The 20141-nt window shown below is 39.4% G+C and overlaps 1 protein-coding gene across 1 annotated transcript in view; it reads left to right on the top strand.

Moving 5' to 3' along the window:
* Positions 1–20141, top strand: part of SYNDIG1 (synapse differentiation inducing 1) — a 156614-nt gene that overhangs the window by 49978 nt on the left and 86495 nt on the right. Inside the window, exon 2 of the mRNA XM_006921508.1 lies at positions 4782–4919. Coding sequence (XP_006921570.1) covers positions 4782–4919 — 138 coding nt within the window. The remainder of the gene's footprint in view (positions 1–4781; positions 4920–20141) is intronic.

Raw genomic sequence — 20141 nt, 5'->3', positions numbered from 1 at the left:
AACCCCTTAGTGGACACAGATAGGCCCCTGTGGCCCACCTCAATGGTTCAAGTGAAGGAAAATAGTCCCAGTGCTGGCCCTGCAAGGACATCAGACCTCAAAACCCAGACATTGGCCTTGCCAACATGGCTCATTGGGAATTATTTCCTTCTTTGGCAGTAGAAGCTCTTTTAGGTATTGACCTGTCTGGGGTATCAAAGGTGCTTACCTATACTTCTCCAGTCTTCTGATGTAAAGGGAAATGTCATGTTTCATGATGGCTGTCAAGACCATAGAACATCGAGTGTGCCCCTGAGAGGCACACACAGATTGGGGAGCTTCATCCACCTGCCTGCATTCTGGCCATAGTTTATTCTTAATTTTCTTCATCATCTGCCCTGAGTAAGATAGCCTTGTACCTGACAGAGTCATCATTCTCCCTCATCTTCCCTGTGGGCTCACCTAAATGGATAGTTAGAATGTGCATTCTGGAGTGCATAGGGAAGTCATTTCAGGTGGGGAAAGAGAGGATCCAAGGTAGGGTTTAAGGACTGAAGACGGTGCATTCATGTGCTCTGATGAGCCCAAAGGAAGCCCAGGGAACTCTGGGTAAACTCTGGGAGCTTTGCTGCTTCAGTTGGTGCCATTCGTGTTGTCTAAGTGCACGCATGAATTCTTCATTTATTTGAAATGTGTACATTAGATGTCTAGTGTATGCCAGGAACTATTGTAGGCACTCGGAGTATAACTATAAATAAGCCATACAAAGATTTCTGCCTTCCTGGTGCTAAGAGTAAAGGAGTCAGATAGTAAATAAGCTCATGCCCACCAGGCAGTTAAGAGAATAGTGGTGGGAGACAGCTGTGACAGTCTGGCAAGGGTATCTGAGAAAGCTCTAATGAGAAGTGGAATACGAGCAAAGCTCTGAATGAAGTGAGGAAGCTAGTCATGTGCATATCTGGGGAAGAGAATTCTGGGTTGAGGGAACAGCAAGAGCAAGGACCTTGAGGAAGGAGCATGCTGGGCATGTTGGAGGAATTACCAAGAGCTCCTGTGGGTGGAAGAGAGGAGATCAGAGTTAATAGAGGTCATACCTATAAAAACAGCAAAATAGAACTTCCTGATTTGATGAAAATGCTCTACATCTATGCTATTTAGTGTGATAGGCACTAACAGCCTCTGGCTACTAAGCACAGGCATATGGTAGTGTGGCTGAAGTACTAATTGTTAGGTATATTTGATTTTAGATAATTTAAGTTTAAATAACTCCATGTGGCAATGGCTGCTGCACTAGTCAGCACAGATGTGGACATCATGGGCAGCTCTGAGGCCTCTGATCTTGACCCACAGTGAGACAGGTCCAAAGGACAAGTGGTCATATCTGACTGACCTGCATCTCAGTAAGCTACTTTGGGTAATGTTGGGTTTCTTCAAATCTTGCTCCACCAGCTGCTCGTTGGGCAATGGGCACGTTCTATGCTTTCTCAATGCTGAGTCTCAAGGAAACCAGATTCCACAGGATTCTTTGTGAGGACAGAGGAAAGATAGAGACCCCTGCACCTGTTAGCACATCTGCACCTTTATAATTTCCATTGTCAAAGAAACCTTGCTTTTTGTAAAAAAAAAACAAAACAAAACAAAACAAAACAAAAACAAAAAACAAAAAAATCAAAAAACAAAAAACCTGAAACCCAGAAATGCAAAAAGAAAGAAAAAAGTCAACAATATGCCTATCATCCAGAAGCATCTAATTTCTGCCATCGTGAAAGAAATGATATATTCTACTTTCTACCCTGGTTTTTTTCTTCAGTTATTATTTTAAAAAGAAAAACTTTTCCAGGGCAATAAATAAACATCTGTACCATCTATTTCATTACTGTGTAGAATTCTACATAGAATTCTTTCATAATTTTTCTGTTTTTAAACAGTATTGTCAGGAACACTCTAGAATGAACACCCTTACATTCTTGTACATGTGCTTCTAGAAAGTGAGCTTCCATAGGAAGTCCTGGATTCTGGGCTGCTTGAAGTCCAGTCCTGTTCCATGTCCTGTACTCTCTGGGCCTCCTCTCCTTGCTATTTGGTCCACGATGTCCATGGTCACTTGTAGTCCACTAGTGAAAGAAAGAACATAAAAATAGCTGGGCTGTTTTGTATGCTCTGTAATTTGTTGGAATCTATTTTAATCAAAATTGACTAATCGTTTTGGTGTAGACACAACTTTGCAATTTACAGAGTGTGCTTCACTTATACTTCTAAATAAAAATCTGTGAAGGTTTTGGTGTGGGGGGGTGGGTATCCTGAAATCTAATTCTTTACTTCATGTGGATAGTGGTGTAATTCTAATTAGTTTCCGAAGACAGAAGTCTATGCTGCCAGGATGCCTATGTTGTCTAGGAGAGCAGTTCACACAGCACTGGCTCTTTGATTGGGAAAACTTTCAACTGGCCACCCTGTCATTGCCATGAAACAGACTAGTCAAGAAGCAAAGTCATCAGAATCCCTAGAGCAGAGGAGGCACCTCATCTTTGGAGAAGCAATTAAGACAAAATGGAGTTTTCTTATAGCCATGTTTTGGTGTCCAAACACAGCATATAATACAGAGCTCTGGAGTGAGAAACCACTGACTGGGTGGTTCAAGATTTTAACTTCTCAGAGCCCAATTTTGTCCTTGGTAAAACAGAAATAACAATAAAAAAAAGGAACAACACCTATTTCCAGAGTTGCTGTGAGAATCCAGCCAGCTCAGGTATATAAAACTGTTAGTGGAAAAAAAAGAAAAAGAAAACCTAAATAAATATCCTCAGACAGGGCTGTGTGACGACACTCACCAGCAGTATCTTCACCCATCAGCATGAAGTTCATTAGCTCAGGGTCTGAGTTGAGGGCTAGAAAAAGTGGCTGTCCTTTCAGTCCTGGTTCTCTACCTCTCCAAGGGGACTCTTTGGACATGGCCTGCCCTGGAATGGTACTGTAGGTTCCTCCTTTCCCAGAATTTCATGCAGAGGGACCTTCAAAGTGCAGCTCAGCCTTTCCAATATAGCCCTGACATTCCAGGTCACTTATTTCCAGAGCAAGGTTCTGGAGACCATATAGTTGATATAGCTGCTTATCTGTAAAGAGAAACAACTATGAAGACATTCAGACTGCCTGGCAACACTACACAGCCATCATTTGAATCAAACATTTCGACTTCCCAGCAGCTGACAATTGTGCATCTCTACTCAGGCAACCCTCAGTCTACCCATGAATCTCACCCATGAATTATGTATCCCTGAGGGCTATTTAGTTCCCTTCTCTGACAGATATAAAGACAGTAATTTTCATTTCCCTTTATTGTTTAGGAGACCATATGGGAAGTGATGCTGCAGAGTAAAAAGACTATAAATTTCACAGACACAGCTCTGTGAGGGAATGTTGTGTGGTCTTAAACTCATCAGTGACAGTGACTAACCTGGGCAGAGACAATGCCCGCCCAGCAGGAGGAGGTGGCCCTCTCTAAAATGTGATGCCTCAGAGCTCCTGTCCTGCAGGTCTGTTGTGGACAGTTGCTGTGTAGATAGTGCGTCACCCACTTCCATTATGAGACCCTCCAAAGAAGGTCCTTGTTTGTGATTTGAGTGAGCGCATCAGAATTCCTGTTTTCTCTCAGTCAACTAGATAAAAGCAGTCCTAACAGGAAGCTTCTATCATTTTTCTACAGCACCACAGCTGTCTACATGCTGATTAGAGACTCTTATTGGCATTTTATGTGCATTTTAATTAACCAAAAATTTTTTAAAAAGTACCTTCATCATCTGTGGGCTTCATCTGTGTCTGGCTATGTAGGAATGTCAGGTGAGGCAAGAGGGACACTGCTGTGGTGGTCTTAATGTCAATGGCATTCATGTAGGTGTTAGATTCACACGAGTACCCACCCGAGTATTCATCTGGTGCCTCAAGTGACTGCCTCTGAAGCCACCTGAGGAAGTGGCCAGCATGCACTGCAGTGTGATCCAGAATGTCTCCAGCCTGCAACAAGAGGCCACATGTTTAATAACCTCCTGTAGCTGACAAAGGAAGCTAGGAAGCTAATGACCCTCTTTCAGAAGGAAATGTTCCATTTCTTTTTTAGAAAAGAAAAGGTGGAGTAAAATGTGACTCCATTTCTGTATAAAATAAGCACATAGAGTAGCCTTGGTTTAGGATGAGTTTGTATGAGTGTGCCATGTGCTAACGAGGAGAAAATTTGCAGTGGAGTGCCACAAATTAGATAATCAATTAGAGCAAAAGCATCCTCTACCCAGGCATGTAGAGTGGAAGCGCATTGGCAGGACCCAGCCCTTTAGCATCATGGAGCACTGGTATGCCCTCTGAGAGGAGGTTTGGTCAGTGTTGGAATTATCCCTGCTACTTCTTAAAAATCCCTCTGTCTCATAATAAGGAGGGGAATCTACATACTGGTATGTGTGCCTTCTGAGAGTGCCAAATTCTATCCTCTGATAAATTAGACCTTTACCCCCACCGTCCAAAGCTCCATCCGAAAGATCTGTGAAGTAATTGGCTTCTGTAAAATTTTATCTTCTGAGGGATGACCCAAGAGCCCTGTACCTGGGAGTTTTCTCTTCCTGTTATTGGCAAGAGTTTTCTCCTCTGGAGCATTCCTTCTGGGAGGAAGTACCTGCAAGCAATAACAACAATAGTGACCTTCCTGAGGGCTTCTCCTTATTCCAGGTTCCACTTCCACATTCAGAGTGCTTCGTAGACTGGTTCCTTTATTAATCCGCTCTTCTCTTCCATTCCAACACATTTCTCTCTTGCAGAGCAACTACTCGAGTGATACAGAGAGCGAGGACAACTTCCTCATGATGCCCCCACGGGACCACCTGGGCCTCAGTGTCTTCTCCATGCTCTGCTGCTTCTGGCCTTTGGGCATCATTGCCTTCTACCTGTCCCATGAGGTAAGGCCTCCCTCCATCAGTCACACACATGCAGCACACCCAGGCCAATGAGGAGGAGAGCCCAAGAAGCCATTCAGCTCATGCCACCAGTAGGGTCTGTACTTTACAGTTGGAGAACAGGCCAGAGGAAGTCAAGGCCCCCTCATCTCATTGTCATTGTGGGACTGCCCCGTGGCGCCTGGGGCAAGGTAGGCAATCTTCAGGAAGAGGGCTGCGTGAGAGAAACAGGTGTCCACTAGGAAAAAGCAGATAGTTTGGGGAGCTTGGAATTCAAGCAGGCACTTGGACCCTGCCAGTGGAATTGACCCAGCACTGGGAAACACCATGCCCAGGGTGAGGATGTCTGACTTACTAAGAAAGGAGTCAAGCATTTTGTTTTCTTTCTGAAAAGCTCATACATATAAAATAGATTCTAGTTTCACAGCAGCCTGTATACTCCTCCCAAACTTTTGTTGTGCTAGAGGAAATGGTATGGAGTGGTCATGCTCACTCACAGCCTCCTGGGGCTGAGTCTACTGAGGGCAGGTTTTACTGCCCCTCTCCCACCCACTCAAAGCAGGAGGGCACTGTTAACATTGGAGCTATATTTTAATCGTCAAATCTTAGAATGCAATTGATATTTTTACCTTAGATTTCACTAGGACAGGTGTTACCTGTTCAAAGAAATAAGAGTAAACATCCTATAAAAGAATCTGTAGGGTACCTGGAGGAAGTGAGCCCTGGATAAATGGGGGCAGCACAGGGAAAGATTGCCTATGCAGCCAGATTGAGAAGCTGTCCCTGTCCTGGCTGCTCCACATAGCTGGGGGTGAAGACTCTGTCTCTGGAGCAAGGCAAACTATGCATAAAGTTTTTGTCTGAAAGATTGTAACTATAAAAAAAATCAAGGTCACAATTGCAGAGATTGGCATTTAGAGTCCTTTCCTAGAAAATAATTTTATTTTTCACAGTGTAAGAACCTGTTAGACTTGGGCCTGATGAGTCATGATGTTTAATACCTTCAATGATAAAGAGGATTCTGATTATTTGTTCAACAGTGAATGTGAAACACAGTTTCTGGGGAGGCCTCTGGTCACATTTCTTAAAGTTGAAGGCCAGCGTGTAGGGGTTGCCTTCACTGTTGGAATCAGAAGAGAACCCTAGGGATCCCTGGCTCTCAATCCTTTTCTTCATTGTGCTTTGAAGGTGGATTTCCCTTCAGTGGGACCACAGCAGAGAAATCTCTGGAGGTGAGTGCCCTTCACAGGACTTACATCCAAATCTTTCCACATGGAAACTCCCAGGCTGATGCCAGGCCCATGCGGCTCTCTCCTTTACAGTCCACAGCTGCGTGGTTCTGGGTTATGCTGCAGACCTAAGTGCGCCTATACCTGACACACAGGCTTCAGCTCAGCCACAAGGGTGCCATGCATGCTATTTGTGCCTCTACAGCCTGAATACAGACAAAATCTTCAGCAGGCATTTGAGGGGAGGAGGCAGCTGCTAAAGGGAGAGTGTGCACACACAATAGAATGGACAGAGTCTGAGAGTCATTCCACTAAATTAAATCAGTGCTTTCTTGGGCAAGCCAGCTAGGAATTCTACACTGGGCACTGGAGAGAGGCAAGCCAGAGCCGTCTCTCCATGGTGCTTTGTGGTTGCCACCAATGCCTCCTGCTGCCCAGAGGTGCTGGGGGTAGGGATAGTGATGTCAGAGTAGATCAAGCAGCATATCGATGAAGCCAAGACTCCCCCACTCCAAGTTCCAAATGCTTTTCACAAGGAAATCTTTGACATTAGTATGACTTTAGTTTCTTTTTTCTTTTATCATAGATCATATCTCATGTAGTCACTGTCAATTAGACGGTGACTGCATTTTGTCAAAATAACCACCGTAAGGTCAAGAAAACACATGAGGCCATTCCAGGAAAACAAAAATCTCAGTGGTTGGATGACATGGGGCAATGAGGAGACAAATTAACAGGATCCTTGAACTTACAAAACCCAGGATATTTTTTGCTTTGTCCTATCCTAGCTGGGTCCAAGCCAGTAGGCAACTTCTCCATGCCTCAGTTTCCTGATCCATGAAATAGTGTTAAAATTACCTGTGCTGTGGATCTGATAGGGTTTATGGAAGTGAAGTTAGAGAAGGTTCCTGGAAAGCAGCAGGAAACCCATACTGTCAGTACACATATGAGTCCCTAGGTGGAGGGACACCTGAAAGGAGACATAAAATCTCCAACAGATTTTATAATATGAAAAAGGTGTTAAGTAGTAGTAACGGTAGTCATAAAAGTGTTTGTAAAGTGGGTAACATGTTGCTCTATTAGGTGCTGGTCTGTATTAAGTACTGTGCATCTGGCTTCTCAGGGAGTGGACCTGACTAACAGCATAGACACCCCCAGCACTGTTAGAAATGCACATTGCCTAGCCCCACTGCAGGCCTGCTCAACCAGAGCCTCAGGGGATGGGGCGCAAGAACCTGCATATGAACAAGCCCTCCTGTTAGTCCAGATGCTGCTTCAGTTTGAGTAGTACTATTGCACACACATGATCTCATAGCAAGTCTGTGATATGGCACCGCCATCACATCATTTTATGACCATGAAACCATGATTTCAGTGAGGTTAGGTGGTATCCTAAGGCCAGAGATGGCTGGCAGTGGGCTGGGACTGCCAGGACAGTCTGCCTCTGAGACATCTCTGGAGAACGCAGCTGTTTGGGCCTGACTGTGATGAAAGACTCAATGTGGAGGCCCATGGAGGAATATAAGTGTAGCATTTTTTTACAACTTCATTTTATTCTAACCTTTAATTGTTTCATACAGCTCCCAATGCAACCACTTGGGAGGAAAGTGTTGTGTGCAATTTTGGTCGATATAGCTAAGAAACGATGCTTCTGAATGATGTCGAGGATAAAAATGAATCCATAATTTTGAGCGACTGCTGTAAGTTATTTAATGGGCACATTTTATCTTATGTAAATTTTCAATGAATCTAAAAGTGGGAAATTATTATACCCATTTTATGGATGAAAAGAACATGAAGTTTCAAGGGATTAATTTATAGAAATCAGAGAGGTAGTAAGACTGGGTACATGATGCAAATACAAATATTTCTAATCCTTAAAATCAAATTTTCTGTAGTATAAATTTGACTTTTACCTGTCTGAAAACAAAAATAGAAGCAGAGTACTTATTTCTAAATCCAGTACCCCACCCTACTTGGAGGTTGGTGTAGTGAGGAAGAGAAGCCCATTCTAGACAAAGCTGCGATGTTTGCCCCAAGCACCTTTACTCAATCCCAGCTTGAGGCTGAAGCTGAATGACCTCCTCCAAAAAAGTCTTGGGCCTGGAACTGGGCATTGGCAGGCTTGAGGATTACATGCCCTGCATCTGCTGCAATGTCTCCTGTATTCGAGCCCTTATGATGTTACCATTTCATTTCATTTCATAAACTGTTCCTTTCTTTTACTAACTGCAACATTATAACAATAATTAAATGCAAAAGGGATATTAAAAATCAGATTATATAAGAAACAAGAAAAAGCTCAAATAAACAATCTGACCTTACACTTAAATGAACTAGAAAAAGAATGGCAAATAAAACCCAAAGTGAATAGAAAGAAGGAAATAATAAAGATCAGAAAAGAAATAAATGAAATAGAGTCTAGAAAAACAATACAAAATATTAATGAAATCAAGGGCTGGTTCTTCGAAAGGATAAACAAAATTGACAGTCTCTTAACCAGACTCATCAAGGAAAAAAAGGAGAGGACTCAAATAAATAAAATCAGAAATGAAAGAGGAGAAATAATTATGGACTCCACAGAAATACAAAGGATCATAAGAAAATACGAGCAATTATACGCCAACAAGTTAGACACTCCAGATACATTCCTAGAAACATACAATCTCTCAAGACTGAATCGAGAAGAAACAGAATATCTGAAATGATCTATTACCACCAATAAAATCAAATCAGTAATCAAAAACCTCCCAAAAAACAAAAGTCCTGGACCTGATGGCTTCATAAACGAATTTTACCAAACATTCAAAGTATTAACACCTATTCTTCTCAAACTATTCCAAAGAATTCAAGAAGAGGGAAGTCTCCGTAACTCCATTTATGAGGCCACCATTACCTTGATTTCAAAACCAAACAAAGGCATTAAAAAAAAAAAAAAAAAAACTATAGACCGATATGTTGGCTCATTGGGAAAAGGCTAAAAGCATTTTCTTTAAGATCAGGAACAAAACAAGGATGCCCACTTTCACCACTCCTCTTCAACACTGTATTGGAAGTAGTAGCCACAGCAATAAGACAAGAAAGAGAAATAAAAGGTATCCAAATTGGAAAGGAAGAAGTAAAACTGTCATAATTTGCTGATGACATGATACTATAGAGAACCCTAAAAATTCCACCAAAAAACTGCTAGAACTGATCGAAGTCAGTGGCATTTTTATACACCAATGATGAACTTTCAGAAAGAGAAATTAAGAAAACAATCTCATTTACAATTGCATCAAAAACAATAAAATATCTGGCCATCAAATTAACCAAGGAGATAAAAGACCTATTCTCAGAAAATTATATCATTGAAAAAAGAAATTGAAGAAAATACAAATAAATGGAAGTATATATCTTGCTCATGGGTAGAAAGAATCAACATCATTAAAATGGCCATACTACCCAAAGCAATCTATAGATTCAATGCGATCCCTATCAAAATACCAATGGCATTTTTTAGAGAGCTAGAACAAATAATTCTAAAATTTATATGGAACCACAAAAGACCCTGAATAGCCGTGGCAATCTTGAGAAAGAAGAACAAAATTGGAGATATCACACTACCTGATATCAAGCTATACTATAAGCCTACCGTAATCAAAATAGCATGGTACTGTCATAAAACCAGATACAATGATCAATGAAACAGAATAGAGAACCCAGAAATAAATCCATGTCTATACACTCACTTAATATATGACAAAGAAGACAAGAATATGCAATTGGACAAAGATAGTCTCTTCAATAAATGGTGCTGGGAAAATTGGATGGGTACATACAATAGGAAGGAAGGAAGGAAGGAAGGAAGGAAGGAAGGAAGGAAGGAAGGAAGGAAGGAAGGTTTGTTTGTGGAGAAACAAACAAACAAACAAACAAACAAACAAACTAGACCACCATAGACTCAAAATGGATTAAAGACTTAACTGTAAGACCTGAAACCATAAAACTTCTAGAAGAAAACATAGGCAATAAACTCTCTGATATTGCTAACGGGAATTTCTTTTCGGATATTCTCTTTGGTCAAGAGAAACAAAAAAATAAATAAATAAACAAATGGGACTACATCAAACTAAAAAGTTTTTGTACAGCCAAGGAAACCATCAGCAAAACAAAAAGAATGAGAGAAGATATTTGCTTATAATTCATCTAATAAGAGGTTAATATCCAAAAATATATAAAGAATTCATACAACTCAACAAAAATAAATAAACAATCCAATTAAAAAATGGGCAGAAGAGAAATTATAGATGGCCAATAGACATATGAAAAGATGCTCAAGGTCACTAATCATCAGAGAGATGCAAATTAAAACCACAATGAGATATCACTTCACACCTGTCAGAATGACTGTCATCAATAAATCAAAAAACAAGTGTTAGTGAGGATGTGGAGAAAAGGGAACCCTCATACATTGTTAATGTGATTGCAAATTGGTATAGTCACTATAGAAAACAGTCTGGAGGTTTCTCAAAATATTACAAATGGATATACCTTTTACCCAGCAATTGCACTTCTGGATATTTATCCCAAAAATCAACCAAAACAATAATTCATAAAGATCTTTGCAACCCTATGTTCATGGCAGCACAACTTACAATAGCCAAGATGGAAGCAATCTAAATGCCCTTCAACAGACAATGGGATAAAGAAGTTATGGTTCATATAGACAATGGAATATTAGTCAGCCATTAAAAAAATGTAATCCTACCATTCACAGCAACATGGATTGACCTAGAGGTTATTATGCTGAGTGAAATAAGTCAGACAAAGAAAGATAAATACCATATGATTTCACTTATATGTGGAATCTAAGGAAATAAAGAACAAACTTATCAAAAACAGACTCACAAATATAGAGGACAATCTGGGGATGGTCAGAGAGGAGGAGGTGGGGTGAAGGGTTGTAGAAGTACAAATTAATAGTTGATAAATTGTCATGAGGATGAGGAGCATGGCATAGGGAATGCAGTTAGCATTAATGTAATGGATCGGTGGAAAACCAGAGGAGAGAAGGAGCAATTAGGGGGATCATTTTATAAGCTATATAAATGTCTAACTAATGTACTGTATTCTTGAAAATAATAATAAAATTAAATAAGAGAAATGGGTTGTTGCTAATTGAGGTGATGTTGAGAACATTTCCTTTTTCAGTGAGAGAAATTGTAGCATGTTTGTATGTTGATGAACATGATCCAACAAAGAGGAAAAGTCAATGTTGCACCGGGGGGCTGGTGAAAGAGAATTTCTGGAGAGATGTTATTGAGCAGATGGGTGGAGTGAGAAGTGGAGGGGCTGCCTTTCTTAGGAACTCATGAGTTCATGCAGAGTGGCAGAAGATGGGTGGGAGCTACACAAGAAGCTGGGCTGAGGAGGCAAGTGCTAAAGTATGAGGAGTGACGAGGCTGTTCCAGGGCCTCAGGGAGGGAATAGCAGAATTGTGGAGGTAAGTGTGCCTTGGGAACCAGGCCTCCTGCAAGACTTCCCCAGCCACATTCCTCGGTACACATGAAGTTGTGGTGTGGGCACAAGAGTGATATGCCAGGGCTGCCAACATACTTGAAGACCACAAAGCAAGAGATGCAGAGACTCAATGATGTAGGCAAAGGAGCGAGGCAAGGACGAGTGTGAGAGGCATTAGGCCGAGGAACTCAGAGGCACAAGAGATATGTCTGATGTCCCTCTTCCTGGAAGCAAAAGCCTGAGTTAGAGTTTCCTGGTTATCCAACAACCTAAGGTAGTCTCCCAATTCCCCGTGTGACCACCTCTCCTCTGAGGATGCTGGGGGATTGAAAATGTTGAATATAGATTCATTCTGCTCTGAACCAGACCTGACACCAAAACTAAACTAGGTGATATACTAAGCTGACGTTCAGCCTTTATTCAAAATGCAAACTGTGTCAGCCACAACGGAATCCACATTAGAGAGGGTAGTCCTTCTGAAGACAACCTTGTTTGGGTCCAGACATGCTGCTGAGAGCAGGCAGTGCTGCTAGGCGAGGGTGATAATCCCTCCTCAGGCTTCTGGCCAGGCCAGACCAAGACTGCAGACAGCCAGTGAGGGGAAAGGTTCCTTCGCACATCCGTGGAACTAGAATGACAGTAGCAGTATTTCCCTAAATACAAACTAGGTACAAGTGCTTTATTTGCACCTACTTATTGCAGCAGTCCTGTTAAATGTGGTACTAGAATTTTCATATTTTACAGGTGAGAAAGGTGTATAGACCCTGTTCAAATCAGGGTCAGTGCTGTGTTTAAATCCATTGAATACACACAGAGACACTTTTTCAAAACAGATTTATAGCAGATTTGATTTCATTCTCATCATTAAAGGAGAGGTAGTTTCTGCTGGTCCAGCAAGTGAGGAAGCTAAAGGCCAGCAAGGCTATTTAACTTCTCCAGGATTACACAGTAGGTTACTGCACACCAGCACTGGGTCCCACAGAGGGTGAGATTATAAGAAAGCACTTGGATGCTGAAAGGGTCCCTCTGTGAATGCTCACATGTGGCTCCTAAAGAGTCTAGTCCAATTTATTCATGGTCACATTTTTTTTTTTCAGTTTAATGCTATTTGGTTTTGGTTTATTACTTTTCCCATGGAAATATAATTATTTTCCATTATTTCCCATTTCTCCTTCCAACAAAGTCAGTTTTGTGGCTTCAGAAATTATCCTATGGTATCTAGTTGTTTATTGAAAGAAGTAGAGTGATTTCTTTTCATGTCTTTATTTTTTGAAATATAAAACTCTCCAGGTATGAGATATGTTATTGTACATTTCTTAAAGTTAGAAAAAAAAAAAAGGAAAAGGGATTGGAAGAAAATCACTCCAAATACAAGTAATGAATGGTTTTCCTCTTCTGTCCACATGTGTGTTTGTGTTTATTTTATACTTTAAACACTATTAATGTGAAGATGATTTTCAAACCTACCTTGGTTTGAAAATAACACTCAAAACAGTACACAAGCATATTTGTGTAGTTTAAATTATTTTAAAGCTTGCAGCCAAGTAACCATCACCCAAGACAAGAATAGAATATCCCCAGGATCCTGAAGCCTCCCTTTCATACTCCTTCCTATTACAATCCCTGACTCCCCATCTAGTAATCTCTGTAATGACTGCTATAGTACTTACTTCCTAGCATATCTTTATTATTTTACCCTCTAAGTTTGCATTCCTGAGCCTTCATTTCTTTGTATTTCCTTACCTCACTTGTAAACACTATGTTAAATATAAGTGACATCCTTATCTTGTCTTGAGTCTCTAGGGAAAAATTTCCAACTTTCATTGTTATATAGAATCTTTAAGTATCTTATTTTTTAAACACGAATGGATGTAAAATTTATAGAAAGATTTTTGTGCAAATGAAAAAAATTATGAGTGTTTTTTTTAAGCTGTAAATTTTCCTGTAATCTTTAATGTGGTAAATTGCATTAACTGACTTGAGAATGTTAAACTAATTTGCATTCATAGAGTAAACACTTACTGGTCAAATTTTTGTTTTTGAATTTGTGTGCTTTTGTTTTCCTTGATATTTTTTGCATCTGTGTTCATGAGAAAGATTGATCTGTGTTATCCTTCCTGGTAATTTCTTCTTCAAGTTTTTGTTGCAGTATTATGCTAGTTGTGAGGACTTCGATTTTTTTTCTCTTCTCTGAGTTTCTATAAAAGTGAAATTATTTGTTTGTAAATCTTTGGTAGCACTCACTGGTGGATATATCTAGGACCAGAGCTTTCTTTGTAAAAAAATTTTCATTACTGATTTAATTAATTTAATATTGACAAGTTGTATTTTTTAGAATTTTGTTGGTTTTATCTAAATTATTGATTTTATTAATCAAAGTATGAATTTGGGCCTTTCTGATTTCCTTTCAGGATATAAACAGAAGGATGTATTAATAGATAGATAGATGATTGATTGATACATACATACGTATATACATAGCCCAACCGATCGATCGATCAATCAATTGATCAATAGATATAGATAGACATACCTACATCCAAAAAGACAATGTTATTATTTTATATTGTCGGTATTTATTTGTATATACCCACATATTCCACTTACTTTGTTCCTTATTTCTTCCTGAATCTTTGACCTTCTAGCTTGAATAATTTCCCTTTTGTCTAAAGAACATTCTTTAAAATTTCCTGTAGTTTGGATCTCCCGGTGGCAAATTCCCTGCTTTGTGTCATTGGAAATTTCTTTATATTATTTTTACCCTTGCAGATGTTCTCACTAGGTATAGGATTCTGATTCACATTTCTCTCTTCAGCTGTGTTGAAACTTCTAATTAAACCTATTTGCTGACTTATAATATCTTTTTTAAAAGTTATCAGTTCTAGAATTTCTTTGTTTCTTCTTTTTCAGATCTGCTGTAACTCTTTTTATAGTTTCCAATTACCTGCCAAGAGTTTAAAACTTTTTGTTTTCTTGTTTCCTTGAATAAAGTAAGCAGAGATGTTTTATAGTCTATACCTGATAATTACAACATCTGGAACCCCACTGAGTCTGTTTTTTTTTTTTCCCCCTCATTCTCTCATGGTGTGTTTATTAAATTTTTTTAAAAAAGTATGTTGGCCATTATTTTTTAAAAAGTATTCATTGTAGTATTTTGTGGGTTAGGATGATGGCACCTTCCTTCAGATAGGCTGTTTCTTTGCTTTTGCCAGGATACAGAGCACAGAGATTCCAGGGTCACCTTAGTCCAAGCTCAGGTTTTGAGTTGATGCAAAGCCAGTCTATAATTCATGAAAGGACAGGTATACTTCTGCTTTACTTTTTCTCTTATGCTTTAGCTCTTTGGTGCTCTATTCTATGGTACTAGCTGGTTTGCCAGGATCTCTCCCTCTTCAGTGGGCTCTGAACTCCAAAAGTACGCAAAAAAATCACTTTCTTAGGTAACACTTATGGTCAGCAAACAATACAAGGGCAGAAGTGTCTCCAAGTGCCTGGCTCACCTCACTCTTCCTCCTCCCCAGATTCTAGTCCTCTCCTGGTCTTGGCCTGATAATCCCTCATTTTCTTATCTCTTTGATACTTTTAAAAGTATTCTCTAATATTTCCTTAAGGATTTTTAGCTGTATTGTGAAGAAGGGTTTGTAGTGGCATTCCCAGAAGCAGAAGTCTGCATTTCTCTCTTTCCTTAATTGTTTATACAAAGAAAGAATTCCCTTATAACAGAAATATTTTTTAATGAGAAAAGTGAAGTCTCGGTTGAAGAGCTTAGAATATCTTTGCTTGAATTCTCGTTCTTTCTGATGCTAACAGAAACTTGAACTGGCTCTTTGCTCTACACGATCACAACAACTACAGTGCCACTTAGGTAGACAGGATGTGTCAGAAAATGGGACACAGCCCATATGTGCCTCATCAAACTTCTAGAAAGTAGCATCCTATTTAGATGATACAAAGCACAGGGTTTGGCACTTTGTAGTGGCTCACAAAGTCCCGCTTGCATTTTTGTGATGCAAAGACCTACACATCCATGTTCTGCTTGGTCGTTTCATAAAAATAAACCCTGTGGCTTATAAATGAGTTCACCTAAAGGTGTTCAGGCAGCGTTGGGTGAAGTTGACCATGCCTGAGATTAAATCAAGTCACCAAATGCTCTGGGAATATGCCCTCTGCAGGGCTGTGGTCAGCTAGAACTAACCCCACTAGGGACTAGAAGACAATGCAGATCTCATTCATCCAAGCTGCTCTGCTGAGGAGGGGTTTGCTGTCAGTTGTAGGTCCAAGGCTGTTCCCAGAGAGTGTTAATTCTCTGTCCCTTCTGGCTTATTCCTCTTGCATCATAGGTGGAAACAAAGACAGAGTGATCTGAGTGGGGCACTGCCTCAGGAAGAAAGTAAATCACACAGATGTAAGCTTTATGCTGCTGAAGGAAGTAGATTAACATAAGACTGGGAAGGCAGGGTAGGGCCAGGGAGCCTTCAATGCAAACCAGTCTATCTCTTAACAGAACATTTTAAGTCAGAGAATAACAGATTGGAAATAGAACACCAAGAACAATAATGAGAAAGCACAGTATATAAACAATATGTTCTAAAATAAACTCATCCTTAGACCAGAAAATTTTGTCATAAGGAAATAGCAGACACAATGTCAAGCTCAATGGGGTCTCTGTGACTATCTGCTGTAAACCTTTGGAGTCACTGGAGATAGACGAAGGAAGACCTGAAACAGTACATCTCCCCCCACCCTCCTGTAGGCCAGGAGCAATAAACCTTAGATTGGCATAATATTTGAACTGAGACTTTTTCAAACATTTGAAGCAAAATACTTTGGGTGTTTTCAGAAACTGTCATCTGTCCATCTTTCTCACCATTTATCTCACCAAAAAGAAACAGAATTTTCACGTTTTCTTACCTAAATCTTATCATAAAAACAGATCTTTGAAATGTTCATCATTAGTTTTTATTTCAAAGTTGTGTGCATTACATAAAAATGAGTCCTATGTCTTCCACACACTGAATGATGTAATTGGTAATCATCAACAAGCCTTGGAGTTCATGTTTTATGTACTTCACTATACCCCTCTTTTGTCTTCAAGTTAGCTATTCTTGAATGTCCCCGATCTATAGTAAATCGAAAAGCACCCAACAAGTATATCTATAGGTACTAGCAAATACAGAATTAGCCTAAGATCTAACTTTTTACTTGAGAGTCACAGATTAGATAAGGTAGTAGCCACATAGTTAAAGGTTATCTGGTTCAGCAAGATAACTACTAAAGCCATAAAATCTATGCCTGAATAGGAGAGAAAGACCTGGCAAAGCATGTCCCAGCCCCACGAGGTGTGGAAAGAAGGAGTGATGGAACCACATGGAAAGGAAAATGCTACCAAGGGACAGAATGGGTGGGAAAGACTTGGATCAGGCCCACTTCAGCCTCCCAAAGTGAGTAATATGTAAATTAAGATTGTGGAAAAGGCACTACTGGGGCTTCAAGACACTAGCCAGGCACAGGAATAGTGTTAGCTTTGCATACAAATGGATTAAAAAACATTGCCAGAGGGATGGGCCCAATACAGCAGATGGATATATATCAAGAAACTTATCAGGAAAATGTGCAGTGACAGCTCGGTGGTCATCAAGTGATAGCCCCCTCTTTCTCCCTCCCTCTCCTCTTTTTCCCCTCCCTCTCTTCCTCCTTCTCTCCTGCCCCATCACTCTATCTCTATATGTATATTTTAACATGCTGATTGTAGTTTCCGAGAGCTGTTTTACAACCTCTGGATTTAAACAATTTCATATAAATATTAATGATCCAGTGCAGCCAAGACAAATCAGATTTCTGATTTATTTTTTTTCCCTCTGGAATCTATGCTGGAGTTAAGATACTGATTTTAACTTGTTTTGCTGTATAAATGAACAAATACATCATGTCTGTTTTGTACTCTTGCTGTATTAGATGGATCTTTTTTCAGTTACAGGTAAAGCAGTGACTCAGTAATGATTATCTTGATTTCATGATAATTTGTCTGTAGCAGACATATTATTGTCCAAGGACAGAGACTGTGCAATGCCTGCACATTTTTTTATGTGTGTTTCTAAATTTCATAGTTTTTATTTTAACCGTAGGGCATATATATATATACACTGTGTGCTCACCTCCCATAGTTAGATTTCTTTCTGTCACCACATATTTGACCTCCTTAACCCCGTCTATCTCATCCTACCCCCACCCCTACCCTCTGGTAACCACTAGTCTATAGTCCATGTTCATGAGTCTCTGTTTGTTTGTCCTGTTCATTTGTTGCTTTTATGTTTATATCCCACATATAATTGATATCATGTGATTTTTAACTTTTTCTGTCTGGCTTATTTTGCTTAGCATGATTATCTCAAGGTCCATCTATGTTGTCACACATGGCAGTATTTCATCTCTTTTTATGCCTGGGTAATATTCCATTATATATATATACCACAGCTTCTTTAGTCAATTGTCTATTGTAGGACATTTCGGTTACTTCCGTGTCCTGGCCACTGTGAATAGTGCTGCTATGAACATCGGTGTGCAAATATCTTTTTGGATATGGGTTTTCGAGTATTTGGGGCAAATACCAGTAGAGGAATTGCTGGATCATATGGTAGATCAGTACTTAGTTTTTTGAGGAAACTCCATACTGTTTTCCATAGTGGCTGTACCAATTTGCAGTCCCACCAGCAGTGTATAAGGATTCCTTTTTCTCCACATCCTCTCCAACATTTGTTATTACTTATCTTGTTGATTATAGCTATTCTAACAGGTGTGAGATGGTATCTCATTGTGGTTTTAATTTACATTTCATAATAGCTAGCGATGTTGAGCATATTTTCAAATACTTGTTGGCCATTTGTTGGCCATTCTCTAAGGAGAAGTGTCTGTTCAGGTCCCATTTTTTGATTGGATCATTTGTCTTTTGTTGTTATTGAGTCATATGAGTTCTTTGTGAATTTTGGATATTAGGCCCTTATCGGAGACATTGCTTGCAAATATATTTTCCCACTCAGATGGTTGTCTCTTTACCTTATTGACAATTTCTTTTGCTGAGGAGAAACTTTTTAGTTTGATGTAGTCTCATTCATTTATTTTAGCTTTCACTTTCCTTACTTTGTAGGTCAAATTCATAAAATCCTCTTTAAGTCCAAGGTTCTTGAGTTGAGTTCTCATGTTTTCTTCTATGTATTTTATTGATTCCAGTCTTATATTCAGGTCCTTAATCCATTTTGAGTTAATTTTGGTGTGTGGTGATAGACAACAGTCTAGTTTCATTCTTTTGCAGGTGACTTTCCAGTTTTCCCACTACCGTTTATTGAAGAGGCTTTCCTTTCTCCACTGTAAGTTTCTGGCTTTTTTGTCGAAAATTATTTGCCCATATAAATATCGATTTACATCTGGGCTCTCAATTCTGTTCCACGGGTCCATGTGTCTGTTTTGCTGCCTATACCATGCCGTTTTGATTACTGTCACTTTAAGTATAATTTGAAATCGGGCTGAGTGATGCCTCCAGCCTCGTTCTTTTTTCTCAGGATGACTTTGACAATTGGGGGTCTTTTGTGCTTCCATACAAATCTGATGACTTTTTCCTCTATTTCTTTAAAAAGTGTCAATAGGATTTTGGTGAAGATTGCATTAAATCTGTATAATGCTTTAGGTGATATGGTCATTTTAACTATGTTGATTCTTTCAATCCAAGAATATCTTTCCATTTCTTTTTATCTTCTCAATTTTTTTTTAATGAGGTCTTGTAGTTTTCATTAAGTAGATCCTTCACATGTTTCGTTAAATTTAATCCTAGGCATTTTATTCTTTTTGTTGCAATTGCGAAAGGAATTATTTTTTCCAACTTCTTCTTCTGACACTTAGTTTTTAGAGTATAGGAAAGCTATGGATTTTTCAACGTTGATTTTGTATCTAGAAACTTTACTGTATTTGTTTTTTTTTCTAGTAGTGATCTGTTGGAGTCTTTAGAATTTTCTATATAGAGAATCATGTCAACCACAAATAGAGACAATCTGACTTCTTCATTTCCTATTTGGATGCCTTTTCTCTCTTTCTCTTGCCTGATTGCACTCACTAGGACCTCCAATGTTATATTGATTAACAGTGGTGATATTGGACAGCCTTGCCTTGTTCCTGATCTCAGAGGGAAGGTGTTTAGCTTTTTACCATTAAGTATAATGTTGAGTGAGGGCTTGTCATAGATGGCCTTTATTATATTACAGTAGTTTCCTTCTATACCAATTTTATTAAGTGTTTTGATCATAAATGGATGTTGTATCTTATCAAAGGCTTTTTCTGCATCTATTGATATGATCATATGATTGGTATTTTTAAATTTGTTTATGTGCTGTATCACATGAATCGATTTGCATATGTTGAACCATCCCTGTGCCCCTGGGATGAAGCCCACTTGATCATGGTGTATAATCTTTTTAAATGTTGCTGTATTCGGTTTGCTAGTATC

Source organism: Pteropus alecto, unplaced genomic scaffold, assembly GCF_000325575.1.
Source record: "Pteropus alecto unplaced genomic scaffold, ASM32557v1 scaffold199, whole genome shotgun sequence".
NCBI classification, from domain to species: Eukaryota; Metazoa; Chordata; class Mammalia; order Chiroptera; family Pteropodidae; genus Pteropus; species Pteropus alecto.
Note: the sequence above shows the minus strand (reverse complement) of the source record. Positions and strands in the feature narration are given on the sequence as shown.